Source organism: Pongo abelii, chromosome 18, assembly GCF_028885655.2.
Source record: "Pongo abelii isolate AG06213 chromosome 18, NHGRI_mPonAbe1-v2.0_pri, whole genome shotgun sequence".
NCBI classification, from domain to species: domain Eukaryota; kingdom Metazoa; phylum Chordata; class Mammalia; order Primates; family Hominidae; genus Pongo; species Pongo abelii.
In genome coordinates this window covers 2,048,153-2,074,624 of record NC_072003.2, presented here as the reverse complement: position 1 = coordinate 2,074,624, position 26,472 = coordinate 2,048,153, and the positions used below count along the sequence as shown (strand labels likewise).

At 56.7% G+C, this 26,472-nt stretch overlaps 4 protein-coding genes and 3 non-coding genes across 11 annotated transcripts; 4 read left to right on the top strand and 3 right to left on the bottom strand.

The window, feature by feature from the left end:
• Nucleotides 1-1,126: 1,126 nt before the first annotated feature.
• Nucleotides 1,127-5,008, bottom strand: RNF151 (ring finger protein 151). 4 transcript variants are annotated; one of them, XM_054534549.1, is made up of 4 exons: nt 3,212-3,797; nt 2,675-2,847; nt 2,272-2,368; nt 1,127-1,678 (listed from the first exon to the last, which is right to left on the bottom strand). In XM_054534549.1, exons 1-4 carry the CDS (start codon nt 3,212-3,214, stop codon nt 1,187-1,189), a joined length of 765 nt encoding a protein of 254 aa, XP_054390524.1. In that variant the 5' UTR covers nt 3,215-3,797; the 3' UTR covers nt 1,127-1,186. The 4 variants fall into 4 exon arrangements, with proteins under 4 accessions (XP_054390524.1, XP_054390525.1, XP_063573550.1 ...); XM_054534550.1 differs by having other exon boundaries at nt 2,675-2,820; XM_063717480.1 differs by lacking the exons at nt 2,675-2,847; nt 3,212-3,797 and adding an exon at nt 4,454-5,008.
• On the bottom strand, nt 4,773-4,899 carry LOC112129498 (small nucleolar RNA ACA64). The gene has a single exon (XR_002911892.2). It is a non-coding gene; the product is annotated as a small nucleolar RNA ACA64 (small nucleolar RNA).
• Nucleotides 5,009-5,266: 258 nt separating the features above from the next.
• RPS2 (ribosomal protein S2) lies at nt 5,267-8,021 on the top strand. The gene is made up of 6 exons (XM_024234106.3): nt 5,267-5,636; nt 5,720-5,809; nt 6,815-6,922; nt 7,164-7,337; nt 7,417-7,576; nt 7,803-8,021. The coding sequence occupies exons 1-6, from the start codon at nt 5,460-5,462 to the stop codon at nt 7,973-7,975; spliced, it is 882 nt and encodes a 293-aa protein (XP_024089874.1). The 5' UTR covers nt 5,267-5,459; the 3' UTR covers nt 7,976-8,021.
• On the top strand, nt 6,967-7,100 carry LOC112129463 (small nucleolar RNA SNORA64/SNORA10 family). The gene has a single exon (XR_002911863.1). It is a non-coding gene; the product is annotated as a small nucleolar RNA SNORA64/SNORA10 family (small nucleolar RNA).
• On the top strand, nt 7,607-7,739 carry LOC112129465 (small nucleolar RNA SNORA64/SNORA10 family). Its single transcript, XR_002911865.1, has one exon. It is a non-coding gene; the product is annotated as a small nucleolar RNA SNORA64/SNORA10 family (small nucleolar RNA).
• A 77-nt stretch (nt 8,022-8,098) lies between the features above and the next one.
• NDUFB10 (NADH:ubiquinone oxidoreductase subunit B10) lies at nt 8,099-10,557 on the bottom strand. Of its 2 annotated transcripts, none has more exons than XM_009250303.3 (4): nt 10,310-10,557; nt 8,795-8,900; nt 8,417-8,556; nt 8,099-8,253 (listed from the first exon to the last, which is right to left on the bottom strand). In XM_009250303.3, the coding sequence occupies exons 1-4, from the start codon at nt 10,437-10,439 to the stop codon at nt 8,144-8,146; spliced, it is 486 nt and encodes a 161-aa protein (XP_009248578.1). In that variant the 5' UTR covers nt 10,440-10,557; the 3' UTR covers nt 8,099-8,143.
• Nucleotides 10,558-10,576: 19 nt separating this feature from the next.
• Nucleotides 10,577-26,050, top strand: RPL3L (ribosomal protein L3 like). The gene is made up of 10 exons (XM_054534548.1): nt 10,577-10,775; nt 16,891-17,083; nt 17,996-18,164; nt 20,044-20,179; nt 23,395-23,581; nt 23,677-23,837; nt 24,049-24,150; nt 24,889-24,984; nt 25,199-25,318; nt 25,917-26,050. The coding sequence occupies exons 2-10, from the start codon at nt 17,044-17,046 to the stop codon at nt 25,971-25,973; spliced, it is 1,068 nt and encodes a 355-aa protein (XP_054390523.1). The 5' UTR covers nt 10,577-10,775; nt 16,891-17,043; the 3' UTR covers nt 25,974-26,050.
• The last annotated feature ends 422 nt before the right edge of the window (nt 26,051-26,472 follow it).

Genomic DNA, 26,472 nt, shown 5'->3' with positions numbered 1-26,472 from the left:
TTGCTTGATCCCAGGGAGGTTGAGGCTGCAGTGAGCCTTAATCACGTCACTGCACTCCAGCCTGGGTGCCAGAGTAAGACCTAGTCTCAAAAAAGAAAAGGCTATTCTCTCTATGGAGTAGCCATTCTTGTATTCCCTTTATTTATTTATTTATTTATTTTTATTATTATTTTTTTTTCAGACGGAGTCTCGCTCTGTCGCCCAGGCTGGAGTGCAGTGGCGTGATCTCGGCTCACTGCAAGCTCCGCCTCCCGGGTTCACACCATTCTCCTGCCTCAGCCTCCTGAGTAGCTGGGACTACAGGCGCCCGCCACCACGTCCGGCTAATTTTTTGTATTTTTTAGTAGAGACGGGGTTTCACCGTGTTATCCAGGATGGTCTCAATCTCCTGACCTCGTGATCCGCCCACCTCAGCCTCTCAAAGTGCTGGGATTACAGGCGTGAACCACAGCACCCGGCCTCGTTTTTTGAGACGCAGTCTCGATCTGTTGCCCAGGCTGGAGTACAGTGGCGCGATCTCAGCTCACTGCAAGCTCCGCCTCCCGGGTTCACTCCATTCTCCTGCCTCAGCCTCCCGAGTAGCTGGGACTACAGGCGTCCGCCACCACGCCCGGCTAATTTTTTGTATTTTTAGTAAAGACGGGATTTCACTGTGTTAGCCAGGATGGTCTTGATCTCCTGACCTTGTGATCCGCCTGCCTCGGCCTCCCAAAGTGCTGGGATTATAGGCGTGAGTCACTGCGCCCGGCCTATTTATTGATTCCTTTTTATGAGATGGAGTCTCACTCTTGTCACCCAGGCTAGAGTGAAGTGGTGCGATCTTGGCTCACTGCAACCTCCATCTCCCGGGTTCACACCATTCTCCTGCCTCAGCCTCCCGAGTAGCTGGGACCACAGGCGCCTGCCACCACGCCCAGCTAATTTTTCTATTTTTAGTAGAGACGGGATTTCACCATGTTGGTCAGGTTGGTCTCGAATTCCTGACCTCAGGTGATCCACCCACCTCAGCCTCCCAAAGTGCTGGGATTACAGGCATGAGCCACCCGCGCCCGGCCTCCTTCCTTTGAAAAAGAAAAGATGAAAGAGAGCAGGCAAATGCCTGGAGAGGGCGGCAGGGATGCACTGGTGACAGTTGTGAGGGCCGCAGGCACAGACGCAGGCAGGCCTGGGCTCCGCTTTTATTTACCTATTTACAAGGTACGTTGGCCCTGGGCTCCCCCACCACCTCAGCCCCAACGTTGCCTTCTGGGGCGGCCTCGGCCTCCTCCTGTGGGGCACCCTCCAGCAGAGCAGTGTCTTCCTCCAGGAAGTTGCTGAGCTCTGCCAGCTCTCTGCGAACGACGCTGGTGGCTTGGTGCAGCCAGCGCACACGCCGCAGGAGGCACAGCAGCAGGGTCCGACTGCGCTCCTGGCGCGCGCTCCAGGCGTTGTGCAGCTCCCGGTAGCAGTTGTGGCGAGCACGCTCAGCTGGGTCCAGGGTGGCCCCGCAGCCCAGCGGGCAGCGCTGCTGGGACCCTTGCTGGCAATGCTGCTGGTGCTCTGCCAGGGTCCCACGCGGCACCTGCGAGGTGCAGCCCTCGTTGGGGCAGGCCATTAGCTCAAAGGGGCATGAGTCCTGGTGCCCCTTGCGATGGGCCAGGGGGCACGTCACTATGCAGCCAGCGTCAGCATTCTTGCACTGAGGGTGAAGGAGAACGTGTGAAGAAACCGGGCAGGACACCCACGGAATCCCCCACCCGTGGCTTTCCATTCACCACGAACCAGGGAACCGGGAGTCTCCCACACTTTTCTGACTCTGGTGAGTTGGTGGAGAGAACACTGGGGCAAATGCCTGGAAGTGGGAAGAAGCTAGAAGTTCCAGGGGAGGGTGTGAAGCCTGAGTCTTGGGGAATGGAAGGTACACAGTTGGGTTGGTCTGGTGAATGGTATGGATGCCAGGCTTTCCTTTTTAACCTCAGTTTACCCATCTGTAAAACTAGGGGACTGGAGTGTAGTGGCCGGCACACCGGGCACTTGATCCTCTAAAAATCCTGTATTATCTCCATTTTACAGCTGAGACCCCAGGGGCTCGGAAAAGTTAGGTGACTTGCTTAAAGTCACACAGCAACTAAGCAGTAGAGCCACGATTCAAACTCAGCTATGTCTGGTCGTCCCAAGGCTGCACTTGTTTCTCTCTGAAGATGGGACTCTCCTGCCCTCTCTCCTGGCCCTGCCCCACCCCTACAAGGGTGAGAAGGGTTGAGGGTTGGGGGAGTGGGTATTTTGAGCTACCTTGACTTCCAGGCGGCCAATGGTTTTCCGGAGTTTATTCATGTGGACAATCTTTTTCCTTTTCACCTCTTTCCTACAGCACGGACAGGTCTTTTGTCTGGAAGGAGGCATGAGTAGGGGTAAGTGTTGGGAGTGGGGAAGGGAGCCCTGGTCAAGCCCTCACTCGGTGACCCAGGTGTTCCCTTCATCAGCTGGAGGAGGCATTAGGGCATATTACAGGGCGCTCTCAGCTCTGAGGCTGGGGCCGGGGTGTGCAGATGCTACTGAGTGAGGGTACGCACATTTTAGTTTAGGGATATTTGGTGGTTGAGTCTTCTGGCTGACTTTCCCCTCTGTTGTGGGCCACAGCAATGGCCCCCAGTCTCACTCCTGCCCTCCCAGCCCCTTGGGTACCCGGTGGCACCTGGCTAGCCACTGGAGGATGCACTTTTTGCAGAAGATGTGGCTGCATGGCAACCTTGCTGGCCTCTTGAGAACCCCATGGCAGACGGAGCACACAAAGTTGCTGTCAGGAGGGCTGGCGAAGAGGTTGAGATCATACCCGCCACTCTGCAAAGGCCAGGTGTCAGCACCTGGCTGGGACAGTGATCCAGTCCCTGGTCCACATACCCAGCAAGAGAGCCCAGCAAGCTTTGGGCAGGGAGGTGGGCCACAGAACTTGGCAAGTAGAGGGGCTGGCTCAGCACCCACTTTGAGGGGGCAGCTGTGGGGGTTAGGGCCCCCCAGCCCAGGACTACTAATCCCTGGCTGGAGACAGGGGCCTTAGCCTGGAATTAGACCTAGCCAGAGCCTTCCAGAAGGTTTCCTTGTACCGTATGGGGGTCTGCAACCCATTGCCCACCCTTTCCGAGTGGAGTGGGGTTGATCCCTGGACAACTGGGCAGGTTTCTGGAGTTGGGCACACATCTCAGGGCTGGAGGCAAGAGGGCCCCAGGCTCACCATGATCTGCGTCTAGACAGCAGCTCCACAGGCCCCCCCGAGCTCAGGAGCCTGCATTTCACAGTGGGTGTGGGCTGACATCACAATAGCATTGTCCAGCTCAAGCCAATCATAACCCTGGTTCAGGACCCAGAGACCCCATACAGCCCAGCCCTTGCCCCCTTCGCTGAAGGATTACAGGTAGCCGGGCGCGGTGGCTCACACCTGTAATCCCAGCAGTTTGGGAGGCCAAGGCAGGAGGATCACTTGAGCCCAGGAGATCAGCCTGGGCAACTCAGTGAGACCCCACCTCTTTAAAAAAAAAAAACCACAGGGCTAGGTGCAGTGCCTCATGCCTGTAATCCTAACACTTTGGGAGGCTGAGGCGGGCAGATCACTTGAGGTCAGGAGTTCAAACCAGCCTGGCCAACATGGTGAAACCCCATCGCTACTAAAAATACAAGAAAATTAGCCAAGTGTGGTGGCAGGTGCTGGTAGTCCCAGCTACTTGGGAGGCTGAGGCAGAATTGCTTGAACCCGGGAGGCGGAAGTTGTAGTAAGCTGAGATGGTGCCACTGCACTCCAGCCTGGGTGACAGCGAGACTCCGTCTCAAAAAAAAAAAAAAAAAAAAAAAGGAGGACAGCTGCTGACCTGAGATAGGTCTATAAAGCGCGTGGGGCTTGAAGGTGGCTGACAGCGTTTCCCTAGAAGCACTGGGTCAGAACCAAGCTTCATGGAGCTGTTTCCCCCAGGCCAGGACTTCAGTGGGATCACAGGGATTGCCACCCTCTTCTCTCCAATAGTGCGGCCCAGGTGGCTGGAGATCCTAAGGCTTAGGGGCTTTAGGCATTGACCCACTGGGGGTCTTCACTTACGATCTGATACTCAGGTGCTAGCTCCACGGCAGTGAGAACTAAACTCCCGGGTAACCTGCCGCCCCAGAGCAGGGGGCCCAGCTTCCCAAACCAGGTGTCTGATCCACTCCAGCCTAGCACCACGGGGTCGCTGAGTTCATCTAGGCCTAGTTGGCCAAATCCTGTAGAATCTCACCTGGTCTCACAAGGAAGCCACTGGAAGCCTCTGAACTTCCCATCCTTGCTAGTGCTCTGCTGGCCCCACCTGGCGTCCTTTAGACCAGGGCACTTTACCTGCCAGCGTAGTTCACCTGAGGCGCGCATGGCCACAAGACTGTTCCCAATCTGGCTCCGCCACTTAAGAGGCATCGGACCTTACACGTCACTTACCAACCTCCCATATCCTACCCTGGTGTCCAAAGCCAGGAAAGACGAGGAGGCATCTCGCTAGGGTTCTCCCTGCCACAGCGTGAACAGATGCACTTGCCAGGCTGATAGGCGGGTCGGGGCCCCAAGAACACCCGCACGCGGTAAGTTAGACAAACAGCTTTATTTGAAAGACGGGGGACAGGCAACTTCCCCCGACCCCGCGGTCCTGGCGACGTCGGTGTCACGCGTGGGAGGACGAGTGTCCTGCGGAGAAAAAACAGGGTTAGGGGTCTGCAGTCGAGGCCAGGAGTCAGGGGCCAGACCTCGCGAGCGGCCGCACCCGGGGGGAGGCCGCGGCGCCTGTCGGGGCCTGGGTTTCACCGCCGCACATGGGGTAGCGCGCGGTGAGCTGAGGCCCCCGGAGGCTCTGGGCGCCGAATCTCACCCGCGGCCACGGCCAAAGCCGGGGGTGATTTTCAAACAACGCCGGTCTCGAAGACCACCAGCGGGATGCCAACGGTCAACGCGGCAGGACCTACCTAAGTGAAGAGGAGAGCACAGTGGAGGCGCGGGCGTTTATAGCCGCTCTTCGGGTGACGTAGATTCCCGAGCCGCGGCTGGGGATGGAGGCGCCGGCGTTTATAGTCGCTTTTCGGGTGACGTAGATTCCCGGGCCGCGGCTGCGGCAGGACAGGCAAGAGCACTCAGAGCCCGGTGAGGGCGGGGCACCGCGGAGCCAATCACAAGTTGTCTTATAGAAGCTCGGCAAGCTCCCGCCTGGGGCGGGGCTGCGGAGATCTCGCGGCGCTTGGTGTGCTATAAAAGCTGCTTCCCAGCAGGCCTCGCTCTTCTTTTCCAAAAAAACACGTGAGTGCTGCTGGTCGCTGTAGCGGGCCTCGGCGTGGGCGGCGGGAATCCGCGGACATCGGGTCGGGTCTAGGCTCCCGAGTCCGCGCTTCTGGGCGGGAGCCCTTGTCTGGGTCTCGCGGGGGTCTGCCAGATGCGTAGGTCTCACTGACTGGTTCCTTGTTGCTCTTTCCAGCAAATGGCGGATGACGCCGGTGCAGCGGGGGGGCCCGGAGGCCCTGGTGGCCCTGGGATGGGGAACCGCGGTGGCTTCCGCGGAGGTTTCGGCAGTGGCATCCGGGGCCGGGGTCGCGGCCGGGGACGGGGCCGGGGCCGAGGTCGCGGAGCTCGCGGAGGCAAGGCCGAGGATAAGGAGGTAGGTATCAGCCACGCTCGGGGTCGGACCCGTGGGGGGCGCCGGAGAGCGGCCCTGGTCACTCGCGCCTTTTCTCCCTGTAGTGGATGCCCGTCACCAAGTTGGGCCGCTTGGTCAAGGACATGAAGATCAAGTCTCTGGAGGAGATCTATCTCTTCTCCCTGCCCATTAAGGTATGCGTCGGTCGTTGGGGCGTTGAGCAAGTGCGACCCCGGAGTCATTTGGGCTGGGGTTGGAGGGTTAGCGTCTGCCATTGACCCACATTAAAGGGCCCAGCGTCTCGTTTGAGAGGTTGAGGTTGTGTTGAGGGCTGGTTGAGGAGAGGATTCCACTTGGAGGTTGGATGGATACCTGAGCGAAGTAAGAGCCACAAAAGGCATTTCAGCGTGTCTTACCGCTTTCGCAGCGAATTCATCCGCAAAGTACTGGAAGAGAAGCAGCGCTTGGTTCATGCCATCCGAGAGGATGATGAAGTTCAGGTTGTGGGAGGACACTGTAAGGGTTAGCAAACTGTCCTAGTCCGCGTGTACGCGACAGCTGTCATCTGCGTCCAGCGGGTACAGTGGGGAAAGGCTAATGGCATATTTGTCATGTGAGCGTTCGCCTTAGCAAGGTACGGTGGTCGTGGCTAGGCCAAAGCTGGACAAAGCAAGGCCAAAGCTGGACAAAGCAAATCTGAGTGGAAAGCCACATCTCACCAAACGAGAAAAAGGGCAAATAGGAAGAAACGATTGAGATGCAGAAATATGGTAACCTTACATACAAGTCTCCAAAAACGAAAGTGACAGATGGGGAAGCCAGGTGAGGGGGTTCATGACTTCGGTGTTTTTTTGGTTTTTTGGGTGTACGGGGCCAGCCCTGTCGCCTAGGCTGGCGCGATCTCGGCTCACTGCAACCTCCGCCTCCCAGGTTCAAGCGATTCTCCTGCCTCAGCCTCCTGAATAGCTGGGGTTACAGGCACACTCCACCATGCCCGGCTAATTTTTTGTGTCTCTAATAGAGGTGGGGTTTCACCATGTGGGCCAGGCTGATCTCGAACTCCTGATCTTGTGATCCGCCCACCTCAGCCTCCCAAAGTGCTGGGATTACAGGCGTGAGCCACCGCCCGCGGCCATGACTTTGGTTCTTGAATAGCATAATGGTATTGTTTCTCCCTATAATTCTCTTGTTTGTTTCAGGAATCAGAGATCATTGACTTCTTCCTGGGGGCCTCTCTCAAGGATGAGGTTTTGAAGATTATGCCAGTGCAGAAGCAGACCCGTGCCGGCCAGCGCACCAGGTTCAAGGTACCCTGTCCTGGAGGGGGCTGTCCTGGGCTGGGCTTGCCGGGACTCTCTCAGCTCTGCATAGTTGCACTTGGCTTCACCCGTGTGACTTTCGTAACCGGGAGAGAGAGAAAAGATCTCCTCAGGACCTCGGATGGGCCTTATCGTGGCCTCTCTTTCCTTGAGGGGCGCAACAGGCCTTGGGCGGTGGGCAGTGATTGGGTGTAGGGCCACCAGCTGCCTCACGCACATCTCTTCACAGGCGTTTGTTGCTATTGGGGACTACAATGGCCACGTCGGTCTGGGTGTTAAGTGCTCCAAGGAGGTGGCCACCGCCATCCGTGGAGCCATCATCCTGGCCAAGCTCTCCATTGTCCCCGTGCGCAGAGGCTACTGGGGGAACAAGATCGGCAAGCCCCACACCGTCCCTTGCAAGGTAGGCGGGTGGCAGGTGATGGGCCTGCCGTGGGGCAGGCTCCTTCGGGCCCCCGTCTCCTGACTCCTTCCCTCACCAGGTGACAGGCCGCTGCGGCTCTGTGCTGGTGCGCCTCATCCCTGCACCCAGGGGCACTGGCATCGTCTCCGCACCTGTGCCTAAGAAGCTGCTCATGATGGCTGGTATCGACGACTGCTACACCTCAGCCCGGGGCTGCACTGCCACCCTGGGTAACTTCGGTAGGTGGTCCACACATGGGGCATAGCCATGGTCTCTCAGCTCCGCTTAACCACACGGGCCTAGTGTGTGCTTGGCGTGTTTTCAGGGAGGCAGAGAAAGGCTCTCCTAATGCACGACAGACCTGCCCAGAATGGCCTCTCTGTTCCTAGGAGTGCGACAATTTTTGGGTTGGGGGACTTGCCTCAAGCACACCACTGACCCCCCTGGGGTTCTTTTGTTGTGCAGCCAAGGCCACCTTTGATGCCATTTCTAAGACCTACAGCTACCTGACCCCTGACCTCTGGAAGGAGACTGTATTTACCAAGTCTCCCTATCAGGAATTCACTGACCACCTCGTCAAGACCCACACCAGAGTCTCTGTGCAGCGGACTCAGGCTCCAGCTGTGGCTACAACATAGGATTTTTATACAAGAAAAAATAAAGTGAATTAAGTGTGTTACTGTTTTTTCCCTGTGTCCTGCATGGTTAGTGGTGGTTTGAATCTGGGGTGTGGGGCCAATACATCACACCAGACACACGGGCAGGTTGCAGGGCTTTATATTTCAGCAACACAGAGCTACACAGCCTCAGGAGGTGGCAGCGGCGGCCTCTCTTGCAGCTTTTCTCTCTTGCAGCATCCTCTGCTTCTGTTTGGCCAGGCACTTCCTGGCAGAATAGTAGACCCCCAGGTCCTGATCTGGGGAAGCAATGGAAACAAGCTGGGAACCGAGGCCTCTGCTACATGCAAAGGAGGCAAAGTCAAGTGAGCAGAAGGGAGGGGAGGGAAGATTCGCAATGGTTCTGACCCCCAGGCCTCAGAAGGATGGGGGGGTTTCGAGGGTAGGGGGTGGGGTACGCACAGCGGTCCTGGTAGGCCTTGGCCACCTGGGTGAACTGCTCCACTTCCTTGGCACAGTTCTGCTGGTAGTTCTCTCCTTCCCTCACCTGACAGGCCTTGAGCCGATCCTGCATGATGTTGATAATTTCTTGGTCGACTTTGCTGGGGGAGAAAAGGAGCGAGAGAAGCTAATCACAAGGAATCCTTTCCCTGTACCCCGTGAGAACAATTGAAAGCAAGAGCCCTGGGGTCTGGCTCCTCCCATGCCACCCCTAAGATCTGGGCATGCCACCCTGTGGCATCCCAGGGACTGGTGGCCCAGCAGCACACAGTGCAGATCTCCACACTCCCAGCATGGCTCACGTACTAGTCCCTCCTCCACTGCATTTCGGCCTCATACATGCACATGATGTCCTCCTCCTTGCACTCAGTGATGTCCGGCACGCGGCGGTACTGCCGGTGGTAGTAGTAATACCTGTTCTTTGCATGCTGCCGCTCTACAAATTCTGCAAAGACAAAACCACACACTCAAAAGGCCTCATCGGTTTCGACAGGCTTTTAGCTTTCTTATTTCTCATGAGCCCTTTGGAGGGGAGGGAGGAGAACTTCCTGAGTGTTCCAGCGTTTAGAAAACACCCAATTCGTCTCTCTAAGAGATGTGGCCAGCCAGGCAGGCCTGTGAAGGCCTACGCTGCAGCTGATGGAGAGCTCCCGCGTACCAGGCATCATCATCAGAGTTCCACATGCATTACCTTACTCCGTCCCCCACACAAGCCTACAGGCAGCTGCTTCTCACAGATGGCACTGACTGGGACACAGCTCTGCCAGTGCATCTCCCCCAGCTGCACAGGGACCCCGCTGGGTGCGCAAAAAGGCTCCAACAGGGAGCCTCCAGCAAGGAGAACTTAACCACCTTACTGCCTCAGCTTCCTCACTGGGAAATGAACAAACTAAAAAGAGAGCTTGAACATCCAGACACATAGGACAGACATACTCTACGACTGCTACAAAAGACAGGGAGCTGGGTCCGCTGTTGCACCGTTTCCAGATCTTTGGGGGTTTGATTTGGAGACTTCATCCTCTTACGGAAGAACCACCAGAGCATGCTATGCACCCCAAGTGTTCAAAAAGAACTGAACCTGGCTGGACGCGGTGGCTCAGGCCTGTAATCCCAGCACTTTGGGGGGCCAAGGTGGGAGGATCACCTGAGGTCAGGAGTTCGAGACCGGCCTGGCCAACATGGGGAAACCCCGTGTATACTACCAGCTAATATAAAAATTAGCTGGGCACGGTGGTGGTGCGCCTGTAATCCTAGCTACTGGGGAGGCTGAGGCAGGAGAATCGCTTGAACCCGGGGTGGAGCAGAGGTTGTAGTGAGCCGAGATCGCACCTCTGCACTCCAGCCTGGGCAACAGAGCAAGACTGTCTCAGGAAAAAAAAAAAAAAAAAAAAAACTGAACTAGGCATTTTCCTGGTTCGTTCCAGAGATGGTGAATTTGGGCATCTCGGCCATCACCCCGACACTTGGTCATCCGGCAGAGAGACATGTGAGAGAGGCCTGAGGCCAGCGGTGCAGTGAAGGGGTTCCCGGGGCGGCGGGGGCGTAGAGTAATGCGGGGTCCTGGGGCAATGGGCGCTGGGTGCGGCAGGGAGGGAAGAGTCCTGGGAAGAAGCGAGGCGTCCCGGGGTGCAGGGGAGAGTAAGGGATCCTGGGAGGTGAGGTCCGGGGTGCAGTGGGAGGCCAAAGGAGGCGACGGAGCTCGGGGGTCTCCGGGGGTGGGGGATTGTCCCCGGGGTGCAGCGGGGGGCGGTCTCAGGGAAACGGGACCCCGGGGGCATTGGAGGATCCAGGCAGGGTGTGGGATCCAGGGGTCCCCAGAGGCCGGAGAGGGAGCCCGGGGCTGGGGCCTCGTACCTCTCGCGAGGGTCACGGGTCGGTCCACGATGAGGTCGAACGCCTTCATCATGTAGACGATGGGATTGGGCAGCACCGGCGTGCGGCGCGGGGGCTCAGGGTACACATCCTTGTCCCAGCTGTCCGGCATGGCGGCGGGGGGCGCAGACTCCGCTCCCAGACGCGCTGCCCTGGCCTCTACCTCGGTCCCGGTCCCGCGGCCTAGGTCGCCCGCTACAGAGGACGCCGAGGGCGGCTGCGTCTGCGCGCTGGCGCCCGCGATGCACCATGGGACTTGTAGTTCCCCGGCTCCGCCGGGCGCGGCCGGGACCCGCCTCGCCGCAGGGCGCCCCTGTGTGGGGCGTCCGTTCTCGGTCTGTGCCTAGCGCCTGCGCGGTGCTGGTCGCTGGTCTGGGCGCCTGGGAAGCAGTCGCGAACCGGACAGATTCCCGCTTACGGTGAAAGAAACAGACAGTAGGCAACTGACGTAAGGAATAGGAGGGGGTCATTCGGTTCCCACTGCGCGCCAGGCACTGTGCTGAGGGCAGCAGGGAATAAGATAAACTGTGATGGAGAACACAGGACGTTAGAGCACACACAACAAAGTGAACAAATAACACGCGATTCCAAACGCCCTACTCCTCCAGGAAGCTTTCCTGGATTGCCTAGCCCCTACAGACTTCTCTGGGCCCCGCTCTCTACCAGGGCCCCTCATGGACTGGCTGGTGCCAGTGAACTTGGGAGACTGTCTGGGGGAGGGCAGGGAGCAGGCCAGGAGGCAGGGCTTGCCGTTAGGCGGCTCATAGGGAGAAGGCACCTACCCTGGGCACAGGGCCCTGTGGCCGGCTTTGATGGTTCCATCCTGGCCCTGGGCACTCTGGTGCTTATAGGCAGCTCCACTGAGCAGGGCCCTGCTGGCCCCATCTTCAATCTCCACACCTGGCACGGCCCCTGGCTGGTATCCAGGGGGGACACTGGTCATGTCCTGTCCTGAGGCTGAGGCCAGCGACACAGAACCATCAACCCTACAGACAAACAGTGAGAGGTGACAGCGTGCTGGCAGTCCTTACAGCCCTCGCTCGCTCTCGGCGCCTCCTCTGCCTGGGCTCCCACTTTGGCGGCACTTGAGGAGCCCTTCAGCCCGCCGCTGCACTGTGGGAGCCCCTTTCTGGGCTGGCCAAGGCCGGAGCCGGCTCCCTCAGCTTGCGGGGAGGTGTGGAAGGAGAGGCGCAGGCGGGAACCGGGGCTGTGCGCGGTGCTTGCGGGCCAGCTGGAGTTCCGGGTAGGTGTGGGCTCGGCGGGCCCCGCACTCGGAGCAGCTGGCCGGCCCTGCCGGCCCCGGGCAAGGAAGGGCTTAGCACCCAGGCCAGCGGCTGCGGAGGGTGTACTGGGTCCCCCAGCAGGCCGGCCCACCGGCGCTGCGCTCGATTTCTCGCCAGGCCTTAGCTGCCTCCCTGCGGGGCAGGGCTCGGGACCTGCAGCCCGCCATGCCTGAGCCTTCCCCACTCTGTGGGCTCCTGTGCGGCCCGAGCCTCCCAGACGAGCGCCGCCCCCTGCTCCAGGGCTCCCAGTCCCATGGACCACCCAAGGGCTGAGAAGTTCGGGCGCAGGGTGCGGAACTAGCAGGCAGCTCCACCTGTAGCCCCTGTGCGGGATCCACTGGGTGTAGCCATCTGGGCTCCTGAGTCTGATGGGGACGTGGAGAACCTTTATGTCTAGCTAAGGGATTGTAAATACACCAATCAGCACTCTGTATCTAGTTCAAGGTTTGTAAACACACCAATCAGCACCTTGTGTCTAGCTCAGGGTTTGTGAATGCACCAATGGACACTCTGTATCTAGCTACTCTGGTGGGGCCTTGGAGAACCTTTGTGTCTAGCTCAGGGATTGTAAACGCACCCATCAGCGCCCTGTCAAAACAGACCACTGGGCTCTACTAATCAGCAGGATGTGGGTGGGGCCAGATAAGAGAATAAAAGCAGGCTGTCCCAGCCAGCAGGGGCAACCCGCTCGGGTCCGTTGGACACTGTAGCAGTTTTGTTTTTTTCTCTCTTTGTAATAAATCTTGCTGCTGCTCACTCTTTGGGTCCACACTGCCTATAAGAACTGTAACACTCACCGCGAAGGTCTGTAGCTTCACTCCTGAAGCCAGCAAGACCACGAGCCCACCGGGAGGAACGAACAACTCCAGACGTGCCGCCTTAAGAGCTGTAACACTCACCGCGAAGGTCTGCAGCTTCACTCCTGAGCCAGCGAGACTACGAACCCACCAGAAGGAAGAAACTCCGAACACAAGCGAACATCAGAAGGAACAACCTCCGGACACGCCGCCTTTAAGAGCTGCAACACTCACCGCGAGGGTCAGCGGCTTCATTCTTGAAGTCAGTGAGACCAAGAACCCACCAATTCCGGACACAACAGGATCTACAGTCACAGAAACGTTCGATCTTCACATTATGAACTTTTATTTATTTATTTATTTTGAGACAGAGTCTCGCTCTGTTGCCCAGGTTGGAGTGCAGCGCGTGATCTGGGCTCACTGCAAGCTCCGCCTCCCAGGTTCAAGTGATTCTCCTGCCTTGTAGGGACCAGCCCCAGAGGGTCGGTGGGTCTCTCCCCGTGTGCGGAGACGAGAGAGTGTAGAAATAAAGACACAAGACAAAGAGATAAAACACAGCTGGGCCCGGGGGACCACTCCAACCAATGCGCGGAGACCGGTAGTGGCCCCAAATGTCTGGCTGCGCTGTTATTTATTGGATACAAGGCAGAAGAGGCAGGGTAAAGAGTGTGAGTCATCTCCAATGATAGGTAAGGTCACATGGGTCACGTGTCCACTGGACAGGGGGCCCTTCCCTGCCTGGCAGCCGAGGCAGAGAGAGAGAGGAGACAGAGAAAGACAGCTTACACCATGATTTCTGCATATCAGAGACTTTTAGTACTTTCACTAATTTTCTACTGCTATCTAGAAGGTAGAGCCAGGTGTACAGGATGGAACATGAAGGCGGACTAGGAGCGTGACCACTGAAGCACAGCATCACAGGGAGACGGTTAGGCCTCCGGATAACTGCGGGCGAGCCTGACTGATGTCAGGCCCTCCACAAGAGGTGGAGCAGAGTCTTCTCTAAATTCCCCCGGGGAAAAGGAGACTCCCTTTCCCGGTCTGCTAAGTAGCGGGTGTTGTTCCTTGACACTTTTCGCTACCGCTAGACCATGGTCTGCCTGGCAACGGCCGTCTTCCCAGACGCTGGCGTCACCGCTACACCAAGGAGCCCTTCTGGTGGCCCTGTCTGGGCATAACAGAAGCTAGGACTCTTGTCTTCTGGTCACACCTCACTGTGTCCCTTCAGCTCCTATCTCTCTGTATGGCCTGGTTTTTCCTAGGTTATGATTGTAGAGCAAGGATTATTATAATATTGGAATAAAGAGTAATTGCTACCAACTAACGATTAATGATATTCATATATAATCATATCTAAGATCTACATCTGGTGTAACTATTTTTGTTTTATATTTTATTATACTGGAACAGCTCGTATCCTCGGTCTGTTGCCTCAGTGCCTGGGTGGCTTGCCGCCCACACTGCCTCAGCGTCCTGAGTAGCTGAGACTACAAGCATCCGCCACTATGCCTGGCTAATTTTTTGTATTTTTAGTAGAGACAGGGTTTCGCCATGTTTCTGGTCTCAAACTCCTGACCTTAGATGATCTGCCCACCTCGGCCTCCCAAAGTTCTGGGATTACAGACGTGAGCCACCGCGCCCGGCCAAAGTCTTGGAAAGAAATAATGAACCATGAGACCCGAACAATCTTGACATTTTAGTAGCCTAGAATCTTAGTATCTATTGATGTAAGAGCCACAGATCTTAGAGATGTCGTAGGCCTGAAAAACTCTAGAATTCCACTGCTATAGAACTTTACAACCGGCTGGGCAGGGTGGCTCACGCCTGTAATCTCAGCACTTTGGGAGGCCGAGGCAGGTGGATCACCTGAGGTCAGGAGTTTGAGACCAGCCTGGCCAACATGGCGAAACCCTATCTCTACTAAAAATACAAAAATCAGCCCAGCATGGTGGTGTGCACCTGTAATCCCAGCTACTAGGGGGGCTGAGGCAGGAGGATCGCTTGAACGCAGGAAGCGGAGGTTGCAGTGAGCCGAGATTGTGCCACTGAACTCCAGCCTGGGCAACAGAGTGAGACTCCGTCTCAAAAAAAAAAAAAAAAAAAAAAGAACTTTACAACCGTAGAATCTTTGAATTGAAAGAGATTTTGAGGGGCGCAGTGGCTCACATCTGTAATCCCAGCACTCTAGGAGGCCAAGGCAGGCAGATTGCTTGAGCTCAGGAGTTTGAGACCAGCCTAGGCAACATAATGAGATCCCTGTCTCTATAAACAATACAAAAAATAGTGAGGCATGATGGTAAGAGCCTGTGGTCCCAGCTACTCTGGGGGATGAGGCAGGAGGATTGCTTAAACCCAGGAGATTGAGGCTGCAGTGAGCTATTACTGTGCCACTATACTTTAGCCTGGGCACCAGAGAGAAACCCTGTCTCAAAAAAAAAAATAAAATAAAATAAGAAAAATAGATTTCAAGCCCCTTTTCATTCAAAACTTAAGTTCAAAATTTAAATTTGGCCAGGTGCTGTGGCTTATGCCTGTAATCTCAGCACTTTGAGAGGCTGAGGCAGGAGAACCACTTGAGGCCAGGAGTTTCAGACCAGCTTAGGCAACATGGTGAGACGCCCACCTCTACAACAAAATACATTTAAAAATTAGGTCCTGCTGAGGCAGAAGGACCACTTAAGCCCAGAAGGATGAGGCTGCAAGTGAGCTATGATCACACCGCTGCATTCCAGCCTGAAAAATGGAATGAGACTTTGTCTCTTAAAAATAAGGCCAGGCGTGGTGGCTCATGCCTGTAATCCCAGCACTTTGGGAGGCTGAGGTGGGCAGATCACAAGGTCAGGAGATCGAGAACATTCTGGCTAACACAGTGAAACCTCGTCTCTACTAAAAATACAAAAAATTAGCCAGGCGTGGTGGCGGGCGCCTGTAGTCCAAGCTACTTGGGAGGCTGAGGCAGGAGAATGGCGTGAACCTGGGAGGCGGAGCTTGCAGTGAGCCGAGATTATGCCTCTGAACTCCAGCCTGGGCAACAGAGCGACTCTGTCTCAAAAAATAAAATAAAATAAAATAAATAAAGATAAATTAATAAAAGTATTTCAATGCTTGTGAATGACAGGAGTCAGATCTTGATTTTTTTTTTTTTTTTTTTTTGAGACGGAGTCTTACCCTATTGCCCAGGCTGGAGTGCAGTGGCACGATGTCGGCTCACTGCAACCTGGAAACTCTGCCTCCCAGGTTCAAGTGATTCTCCTGCCTCAGCCTCCCAAGTAGCTGGAATTACAGGCCCACACCACCATGCCCGGCTAATTTTTATATTTTTAGTAGAGATGAGGTTTCACCATGTTGGCCAGGCTGGCTTTTTTTTTTTTTAAGACAGTGTCTCGCTCAGTCGCCCAGGCTGTAGTGCAGTGATGCAGTGAAGCCTGACATCCTGGGCTCAAGTGATCCTCCTGCCTCAGCCTCCCAAAGTGCTGGGATTACAGGCGTGAGCCACCGCACTCAGCCAGGGATCTCAATCTGGAAGCACAGCTCTGGTGATCCTCAAGGTGCAGTCAGCCCTCCCCCTTGTCTCTCCCGTCCCCAGCCCTGCTCCCCACTGTTTATCCAGCTGTCTCCCAGCCCTCAGGACAGGAATCCCCTCTGTCTCCAAGTCAGCAAACTGCTCCAGACCCCTCTTCTTGGCCGCTGCCTGGGAGAAGGCCCCCACCAGGCTACCTTGGCTCCCACCTTGCCTGGCCAGTCCTGTCCTGGAAGGGTAATGACCCAGTCCCAGGGCCATCGAGGAAAGGAGTGCCAGCCCTGGCTCCGGGTGCCCCACTCAGGCTGTCCATCTGATGCCCCCAACACTGCCCCGCCCCTGCCTGCTCCTGGCACCGGAGACCCTGCTGACTGTGCCAGGGGCTAATCTGGGAGCTGGCAGCTGTGAGTCTTGGCCCTGCCACTCGACCTCTGGCGGCTAACGGGGAGGCCCCTTCCTGACCTTCAGGGATCGGCCACCATGGTTGGTGGGACCAGGGTGAGGGTGGGCTGGGGTTGGAGCTGGAACTCTGGGGGGATGGGACAGCTGGGTTTCTGGATGCTCCCTCAGAGGGACAGTCTCCCAGCCTGTGAGGGGATGGGAGGCTGGAGGGGGAAACAAGGGGAGGAGGGCTGGGCTCCTGGGTCTGGGAGGGCCCTGGAGATGAACAGATGGCAGCGGCCACCCGCCCCAGGAGCCCTTGGCCGCAGTATGGGTGCGACCCTCCTGGGCCCCAGGCTGAGCCCACAGAGGCAGGAAGCCTGTGGCTATGGAGACCCCATCCCAAAGACGCTGCGCCTTGGCGAACCTTCCTCTCCCCTCCTGTAGGCAGACAGGGGAGGTGCTGAGCACCGGCCTCAGTCTGAGGCCTCTAGTCCATTTCTCCAGCTATGGGTTCTGGGACCATCCAGCTCTACCACCAGGGACACCCCACGTCTGACCTTCTTCCTTCCTGTCCCCCAGTCCCACCGGAAGTTTTCCGCCCCTCGGCACGGACACCTGGGCTTTCTGCCCCATAAGAGGAGCCGCCGGCACCGGGGCAAGGTGAAGACGTGGCCGCGGGATGACCCCAGCCAGCCCGTCCACCTCACAGCCTTCCTGGGCTACAAGGCGGGCATGACCCACACCCTGCGGGAGGTGCACCGGCCGGGGCTCAGTGAGTCACAGTTGGGACCCTCGGGGGACGGGAGGGCTGAACCTTCCAGATGCTTGGAGCCAGAACTCATGCTCTTGGTCCAGGCGGGGCCACAGTCCCAGGGAGCACCAGGTCCCACCCCGGGAATTGTGGTGGACGCTGAGCACAGGCGGGGCTTCCGGGCGGGTTCTGTCATGGCCCCAGCTCGCGGATGAGGACATTGAGGCACAAAGCAGTGAGGAACCTGGTCCAGGCACCGGGGCGGTAAGCGCAGGAGCTAGGATTCAAAGGCCGGCGCCCCAAGCCCTCGGTTCAAACCACTTGCCAGGACATCTGCACTTTTTGGCCATTTTGGGTCTATTTCATGTACCATTATTTCGTATGTACGCCTATGTATATAGTTTAGTTTTTGTTGTTTTAATCGTAGATTCACAAGTAGTTGTAAGAAATAATGCAGGCCGGGCGCGGTGGCTCACACCTGTCATCCCAGCACTTTGGGAGGCCGAGGCAGGAGGATCGTTTGAGGCCAGGAGTTGTAGACCAACCTGCGCAGCATCGTGAAACCCCGTCTCTACAAAAAATACAAAAATTAGCTGGGCGTTGTGGCGAGTGCCTGTAGTCCCAGCTACTTGGGAGGCTGAGGTGGGAGGATCACTTGAGCTTGGGAAGTCAAGGCTGCAGTGAGCTATGATTGCACCACTGCATTGCAGCCCAGGCGACAGAGTGAGACCCTGTCTCAAAAACAGAAAAAGAAATCCATTGTAATTATTAGAACAACAAATGCTCATTTGGGCTCAGCCCCACCCTCTGGGGGACGCTGTCCTGGCTGGCCCCACACTCTCCTGGCCTGCCCCTGTGTGGGCGGCTCTCCACTCCCTCCCCGACATGCCTCAGGAGGTCCCCCTTCATGCCCCATCCCTGTGTCTCATCCAGAAATTTCCAAACGGGAGGAGGTGGAGGCGGTGACAATTGTAGAAACGCCGCCCCTAGTGGTGGTGGGCGTGGTGGGCTATGTGGCCACCCCTCGAGGTCTCCGGAGCTTCAAGACCATCTTTGCAGAACACCTCAGTGATGAGTGCCGGCGCCGATTCTACAAGGACTGGTGAGCACCGCCCTTGGCTGGGCCGTCCAAGGGCTGCTGGGACCACAGGAGTTGGGTGCCTGAGGCTCTAGCTCTTGCTGAAATGATAGGTGTGGGTGAGTAGGAAGAGAAGTCTCAACGGTGTGTGGGAGGTAGGAGTGTCTGTGTGTGTGTGTGTTTGTGTGGTTGTCTTCATTTCAATAAAAGATGAGTAGGCTGGCGCGGTGGCTCACGCCTGTAATCCCAGCACTTTGGGAGGCCGAGGTGGGTGGATCACTTGAGGTCAGGAATTTGAGACCAGCCTGGCCAACATGGTGAAACCCCGTCTCTACCAACAAATACAAAAATTAGCTGGCTGTGGTGGTGCGCACCTGTAGTCCAGCTACTCAGGAGGCTGAGGTGGGAGAATCACTTGAACCCGGGAGGCGAAGGTTGCAGTGAGCTGAGATCGTGCCACTGCACTGCAGCCTGGGTGGCAGAGTGAAACCCTGTCTCAATCTAAAAAAACCACAAAAAACAAAAAACATGAGTACTAGAAGACTGGAGATGAAATCAGGATGGAGGAAAAAGAGGAAACAAATATTCTAATCCTCAGGGTTAATTAAAAGGCTAATTTGGGCGGCTTGTGGTGGCTTACGCCTGTAGTAGTCCCAGCACTTTGGGAAGCCGAGGCGGGTGGCTCATTTGAGGTCAGGAGTTTGAGACCAGCCTGGCCAACACGGTGAAAACCCATCTCTACTAAAAATACAAAAAAAAAAAAAAAAAAAAAAAAAATGAGCCAGGCGTGGTGGCAGGCACCTGTAATCCCAGCTGCTTGGGAGGCTGAGGCAGGAGAATTGCTTGAGCCTGGGAGGTGGAGATTGCAGTGAGCTGAGATTGTGCTGCTGCACTCCAGTCTGAGTGACAGAGTGAGACCCTGTCAAAAAACAAACAAACAAACAAAAAACCAAAAGGCTAATTTGTTGGAATGTTAGCATTGGCTCTGAGTTTCCTAGCAGCTATGGTGAAAAGTGAAATAGCCGGCTGAGAAGCTCTTACACATAGAAAGAAAGGTATTCTCGGGTCTCAAATCTTCCCTGGCAGTAAGTCCTGAAAGAGACCTTGGTTTCTTCACCTACAGAATGGGAATAATAGTAATAATAATAATGATAATGTCCACCTCCCAGAACTCAGGTGAGGGTTAGAAACTGTGGCTTCTGGCTGGGCACACTGGTTCATGCCTATAATCCCAGCACTTTGGGAGGCTAAGGCAGGCAGACCGTTTGAGCTCAGGGCTTCGAGACCAGCCTGGGCAACATGACAAAACCCGTCTCTACAAAAAAATACAAAAAATTAGCTGGGCATGGTGGCGCATGCCTGTGGTCTCAGCTACATGGCGGGCTGAGGTGGGGGGATTGTTTGAGCCTGGGAGCTCCAGGCTGCAGTGGGCTGTGTTCGTGCCACTGCACTCCAGCCTGGGAGAGAAAGTGAGACCCTATCTCCAAAAACAAAAAAGAAAGGGTGGCTCCCAAGCCCGAGGTGCCTGGCCACGGCACCCACTGCACCCTTGAGAAGTGGGACCAGCAGTCTGAGCCATGTGGCAGGCGGGGGCGTCTCTAGGTGCCTGGACTGCAGGGCTGGCCAGCCCCCTTCTCTGAGCTTCTGCACCTCTGCACTCGCTCTCAGGCCCCGGGAGACAGGGAGGGTACCCACTTTACAGAGGAGGAAACCAGGGCCTAGAGAGGGAGAGACGGTCTATGTTCAAAGACGGTGGCTGGAACCAGCTCAGAGGCCTCCGGGTGGGGGGCGGTCCCAGCGGTAGGACCCCTGCTTGGTGGGCTGGGGGTGAGGTGGGGGCAGGATAGGCCTGGGGAGCTGCCCCGGTTGGGGGCTTCTGAGCACCCTCCTGTGCGTGGCTCAGGCACAAGAGCAAGAAGAAAGCCTTCAGCAAGGCCTGTAAGAGGTGGCGGGACCCAGACGGCAAAAAGCAGCTGCAGAAAGACTTCGCCGCCATGAAGAAGTACTGCAAGGTCATTCGCGTCATTGTCCACACTCAGGTCAGCCCCCGGCCCTCTGCTGTCGTTCAGTCCCTAGGCCCACGCTCCCTCACCCCAGCTTCCAGGAGCTATGGCAAATGTCAGCCTAAAAATACCTGAGCCTCGGCACAGGCCCAGAGGAGCGGCTGACCAGCCTGGCTGGCCACGTGCGGCCCCAGGCATGGCTGCTGAAAGGCCTCGGTGCCTTCTGGGGTGCCAGGGGCATCAGCCACGCCGGCTAGTCAACTAAGACCCTGGCACGCCCTGAAGAGCCGGGTCCCCAGCCAAGTGTGCTGTGTGGAGGGCTGGTCACCTCCCTTCGGTTTCCAGCGTAAGTGTGCACAGGAATCCGTGTTTGTACATGGGTCTGGCTTGCTGTAGGCTGACAGCCAGGCGGCGCCCTCCAGCTTATTCTGGAACACTCTTTGGCATCTTTGTCCTCAGGGAAGGCTTCCCGAGGCCCTAGAACAGTGACCCCGACCCTGAGCTTCCTGCAGCCCCCACACTGCCCCCAGCTGCTCACACACTTGCACGCCATGCCAGGGCCAGTCATTGGTGCATGTTCATCTCCCCGGATAGACTCCAGACAGGCAGAGGCCCTAGGCGGGGCCACAGCTGCCACCAAGAGCCTGGTATGCAGGAGGTGCTCTGTAAATACCTGCCCCATACATACCTGCCCCGTACATACCTGCCCCGTACATATCTGCCCTGTACATATCTACCGCATACATACGTACCCCGTACATACCTACCCCGTACATACCTGCCCCGTACATACCTGCCCCGTACATACCTGCCCCATACATACGTACCCCGTACATACCTGCCCCGTACATACCTGCCCCATACATACCTGCCCCGTACATACCTGCCCCGTACATACCTGCCCCGTACATACCTGCCCCGTACATACCTGCCTCATACATACCTGCCCCATACATACCTGCTTCATACATACCTAGGGGTCACTATGTGTTCCCTGCTGGCCTCTCTGTCTCCACCTCTACATCGCACAGCCTGTGCTTCACACAGCAACAGTCAGAGACCTTACAAAAAAAAAAAATCAAGCCAGGCATGGTGGATCACGCCTGAAACCCCAGCACTTCGGGAGGCCAAGGCAGTCGGATCACCTGAGGTCAGGAGTTCAAGACCAGCCTGGCCAACATGGCAAAACCCCATCTCTAGTAAAAATAAAAACAAATTAGCTGGGCATGGTGGGCGCCTGTAATCCCAGCTACTTGGGAGACTGAGGCAGGAGAATCACTTGAAACTGGGATGTGGAGGTTGCAGTGAGCCAAGATCGCACCATGGCACTCCAGCCTGGGCGATAGAATCTCAAAAAAAAAAAAAACCCACAAAAAATAAAAAAACAAAAATCAGGCCCGGTGGCTCACACCTGTGATCCTAGCACTGTGGGAGGCCAAGGTGGCAGCCCGGGCAACTTAACGAGACCTCGTCTCTACAAAAAATTTAAAAATTAGCTGGGCATGGTGGTGCATGCCTGTAGTTACAGCTACTTGGAGAGGGGTGCTGAGGCAGGAGGATTGCTTGAGCCCAGGACTTCAAGACCAGCCTTGGCAACATAGGGAGATCCCTTTCTCTACAAAAAATTAAAAAAAGAAAAAGCCAGGCGCGGTGGCTCACGCCTGTAATCCCAGCACTTTGGGAGGCCGAGGCAGGCAGATCAGGTCAGGAGATCGAGACCATCCTAGCTAACGCGGTGAAACCCCGTCTCTACTAAAAATACAAAAAATTAGCCAGGCGTAGTGGCACGCGCCTGTAGTCCCAGCTACTCGGGAGGCTGAGGTAGGAGAATGGCGTGAACCCGGGAGGCAGCGCTTGCAATGAGCCGAGATCGCGCCACTGCACTCCAACCTGGGCGACAGAGCGAGACTCTGTCTCAAAAAAAAAACAAAAAACTGGGCATGGTGGTGAGTGCCTGTCATCCCAGCTACTCAGGAGGCTGAGGTGGGAGGAGAATTGCTTCAGCCCGGGAGGCTGAGGCTACAGTGAGCCTTGATCATGCCACTGCACTCCAGCCTGGGTGACAGAGCGAGATCCTGTCTCAAAATAAAAATATATAAAAAAAAAATCAGGCCAGGCGCAGTGGCTCATGCCTATAACCCTAGCACTTTGGGAGGCCAAGGTTGGCGGATCACTTGAAGTCAAGAGTTGGAAACCAGCCTGGCCAACATGGGGAAACCCCAACTCTACTAAAAATACAAAAAAATTAGCCGGGCATGGTGGCGCACACCTGTAATCCCAGTTACTCAAGAGGCTGAGGCAGGAGAATCGTTTGAATCAGGGAGGCGGAAGTTGCAGTGAGCCGAGATTGCCCCACTGTACTCCAGCCTGGGCGACAGAGCGAGACTCCATTAAAAAAAGGCCGGGCATGGTGGCTCACGCCTGTAATCCCAGCACTTTGGGAGGCCGAGGTGGGCGGATCACGAGGTCAGGAGATCCAGACCATCCTGGCTAACACGGTAAAACCCCGTCTCAACTAAAAATACAAAAAATTAGCTGGGTGAGGGGGCGGGCGCCTGTAGTCCCACCTACTCAGGAGGCTGAGGCAGGAGAATGGCATGAACCTGGGAGGCGGAGTTTGCAGTGAGCCAAGATCGTGCCACTGCACTCCAGCCTGGGCGATAGAGAGAGACTCAAAAAAAAATAATAATAATTCCGATCAGATCACATCGCAGCCTGCACTTGGAAGAAAGTCCGAGCTCCCCACTCCCAGGCACTGCCCCACGCCCCTTGCTCCCCACCGTCTGCCCACACTGGTCTCCTCTCTGTCCCACCAACTTTCTAAGACCTCCCCTGCCACCAGGCCTGTGCAAATGCGGGGTCCTGCTGCCCAGAGCCTCTCCAATGTTTGCCTCGTGGCTCCTTCTTGTTAGCAGCGGCACCTCCTCAGAGAAGCCCTCTCTACCCTGACCACTGTATCTGAAACACCAGCCCCCATAGCCCAGCAGAGCACTCTGTCCTCTCCAGGAGTTACTTGGCTTCCTTCTGTCCCCTAGTGAGATGGTGGCTCCTGAGGTGTGGGACTCGGTCTGCCTCATTCTACACCGGATCCGCAGTGCCTAGCACAACACATGGGTTGCAACCTGATCGTGGGAACACCTGTGAATGAATGCATGCGTGGAAGGCGGCAGGGGTCACTGCTGGCCATGCCATGTTTCAGGTGGGGGTGTGATCCCGTGGGCAGTGGTGTGACCTCCGGCCATGTCCTGCAGATGAAACTGCTGCCCTTCCGGCAGAAGAAGGCCCACATCATGGAGATCCAGCTGAACGGTGGCACGGTGGCCGAGAAGGTGGCCTGGGCCCAGGCCCGGCTGGAGAAGCAGGTGCCCGTGCACAGCGTGTTCAGCCAGAGTGAGGTCATTGATGTCATTGCTGTCACCAAGGGTCGAGGCGTCAAAGGTAGGGCTCAGTGAGGATGGCAGCTCCAGGGCAGGCTGCCTAGAGGCAGTGGGGACCAGCCTGGCCTCTCAGCCACCAGCCCCTCTCACTCACAGGGGTCACAAGCCGCTGGCATACCAAGAAGCTGCCGCGGAAGACCCATAAGGGCCTGCGCAAGGTGGCCTGCATTGGCGCCTGGCACCCCGCCCGCGTGGGCTGCTCCATTGCTCGGGCCGGGCAGAAGGGCTATCACCACCGCACAGAGCTCAACAAGAAGGTGCGTCCTCACCTGGGGTAGGGGGACACCATGTGGTCAGACCCCAGCCCTCAATACTGGCCTCAGTGGGTGAGGTGCATGACCCAGACGCTGCCGGGGACACAAGATGCCCCCACCAGCACTGAGTCTGAGCATGCGGGCGGATGGGCCTGGATGGGCTGCTGGCCTCAGAGGCCACTTCCTGCCCCTGGCATGCACCCCCTTCTGGCAGATCTACCGCATTGGCAGGGGGCCGCACATGGAGGACGGGAAGCTGGTGAAGAACAATGCATCTACCAGCTACGACGTGACTGCCAAGGCCATCACACCGCTGGTGAGGTCGGGAGGGGGCGACTGCCAGGCCCATCACACCGCTGGTGAGGCCGGGAGGGGGCGACTGCCAGGCCCATCACACTGCTGATGAGGGCTGGAGTGGGGTCAGGCTGGCCGAAGGGGCCTGGTATACATGTAGGGGACATGCCCCAGCCTCAGCTGGATGCTTCCTGCCCCAAGGGCTCAAGATTTTTGCCCCACAGCTGGACGCTGCCCTGCCAGGCACACTGGACAGAAGACCTTGACAGATGGGCAGTGATGTGGGACCCTTGCCTCAGTTGTCCAAAACATTTGGATGCAGTCACAAGCAAGAAATCCCTGCTGCGTCCCACATCCTCCGAGCCTCCTCTGGAGGCAGCTTCCACTCCAGCTGCTATCATGTGGGTGTGGAGTGCGGCAGCTCCTACTGTGGGCTGGGAGTCAGGCCACCTGGGCTCAAACCGCATCTCCAGGACTTAGGAGCTGTGGAGCCTGGAGCAAGTGACTCCACTCCTCTGATCCTCAGTCTCCCCCAACAAAAATGCAGACTGTTAAGTGAGATAATGCATGAAAAGGACTTAGCTTGCGACTCAGATGCTGCCCTCAGTAGGGGTGGCGTGATAGTCACCCCTACACCTGGGGGCTGGGCATGGGGCTCCTGCCTATCACTGCCCCCTGTGGGGGTTCTCCTAGGGCCCCCAGCCACCCGCTAACTCAGAAGCCCTTTCCGGGCCTGGTCCCTGACCTGTGTCCTCTGCAGGGCGGCTTCCCCCACTACGGGGAAGTGAACAACGACTTCGTCATGCTGAAGGGTTGTATCGCTGGTACCAAGAAGCGGGTCATTACGCTGAGAAAGGTTGGCAGTGCTGGGTGGGCTGGGGAGTGGGTGCCCGAGGGCTGCCAGCCTGTCCTGCCCTGCGGCCTGCTACGAGGGGGATGGAGTGGTGGGAGCAGAGGGGAGGGCTCTGGTAGGAACTAGGTGAGCAAGACCTTCCTGGTGGGGCTTGGAGGTCACAGCAGGGTGTGGGGGATCCCCACCCTTGATGTCTACTTTACCATGGATTCCACAGTCCCTCCTGGTGCACCACAGCCGCCAAGCCGTGGAGAATATTGAGCTCAAGTTCATTGACACCACCTCTAAGTTCGGTCATGGCCGCTTCCAGACAGCCCAAGAGAAGAGGGCCTTCATGGTGAGCTCACCGCCCCCATCCTTGTTCTTCTCTGGGGCTCCGGCTCCACATCCAGCCTGCCCGAGTAGGGAGCTGGAGCTGGCAGAGACTCCCCTGAGCTCACCTGCAGGAGAGACTCTTTTTTTTTTTTTTTGAGACGGAGTCTCGCTCTGTCACCCAGGCCGGAGTGTAGTGCCGTGATCTTGGCTCACTGCCACCTCCGCCTCCCGGGTTCAAGCGATTCTCCTGACTCAGCCTCCCGAGTCGTTGGGACTACAGGCACATGCCACCACGCCAGGCTAATTTTCTGTATTTTTAGTAGAGATGGGGTTTCATTGTATTAGCCAGGATGGTCTCTATCTCTTGACCTCATGATCCGACCTCCTCGGCCTCCCAAAGTGCTGGGATTACAGGCGTGAGCCACCGTGCCCGGCCTGCAGGAGAGACTCTTAAGGGTCTATCCTGGGCACTGATTCTTTAGAAGAGAAGGTGGGGGAGGAAGCAGCCTTGCGGGGGCAGCAGGGCCGGCCCTGAGTGATCTAGAGCCTGGCTGGGGGAGGGCATGTTTCTGGCCAGACTCTTGTGACTAAGGCTCCTCCTGCACCACCCCCTCAATCAGGGCCCCCAAAAGAAGCATCTGGAGAAGGAAAAGCCGGAGACCTCGGGAGACTTGTAGGCTGCATGGAGTGGATGAGCCCTGAAGCGCACCGCACTGTCTGCCCCAATGTCTAATAAAGGCCGGAGGCGATTCTTCCTGCCATGTCTCAGAGCGTTGTGTAACCGCCCAAGGGGTTCACCTTGCCTGCTGCCTAGACAAAGCCGATTCATTAAGACAGGGGAATTGCAATAGGGAAAAAGTAATTCACGCAGAGCCGGCTGTGCGGAAGACCGGAGTTTTATGTTTTATTATTACTCAAATCGATCTCTTTGAGCATTTGCGGAGCAGAGGTTTCTTTTTTTTTTTTTTTTTTTGAGAGAGTCTTGATCTTGTCGCCCGGGCTGCTGGAGTGCCGGGGAGAAGAGTTTTTAAGGATAACTTGGCGGGTGGGGGGAGCCAGTGAGCCAGGAGTGCTGATTGATCAGGGATGAAATCACAGGGAGTAGAAGCTGTCTTCTTGCGCTGAGTCAGTTCCTGAGTGGTGGCCACAAGATCAGATGAGCCAGTTTATCGATCT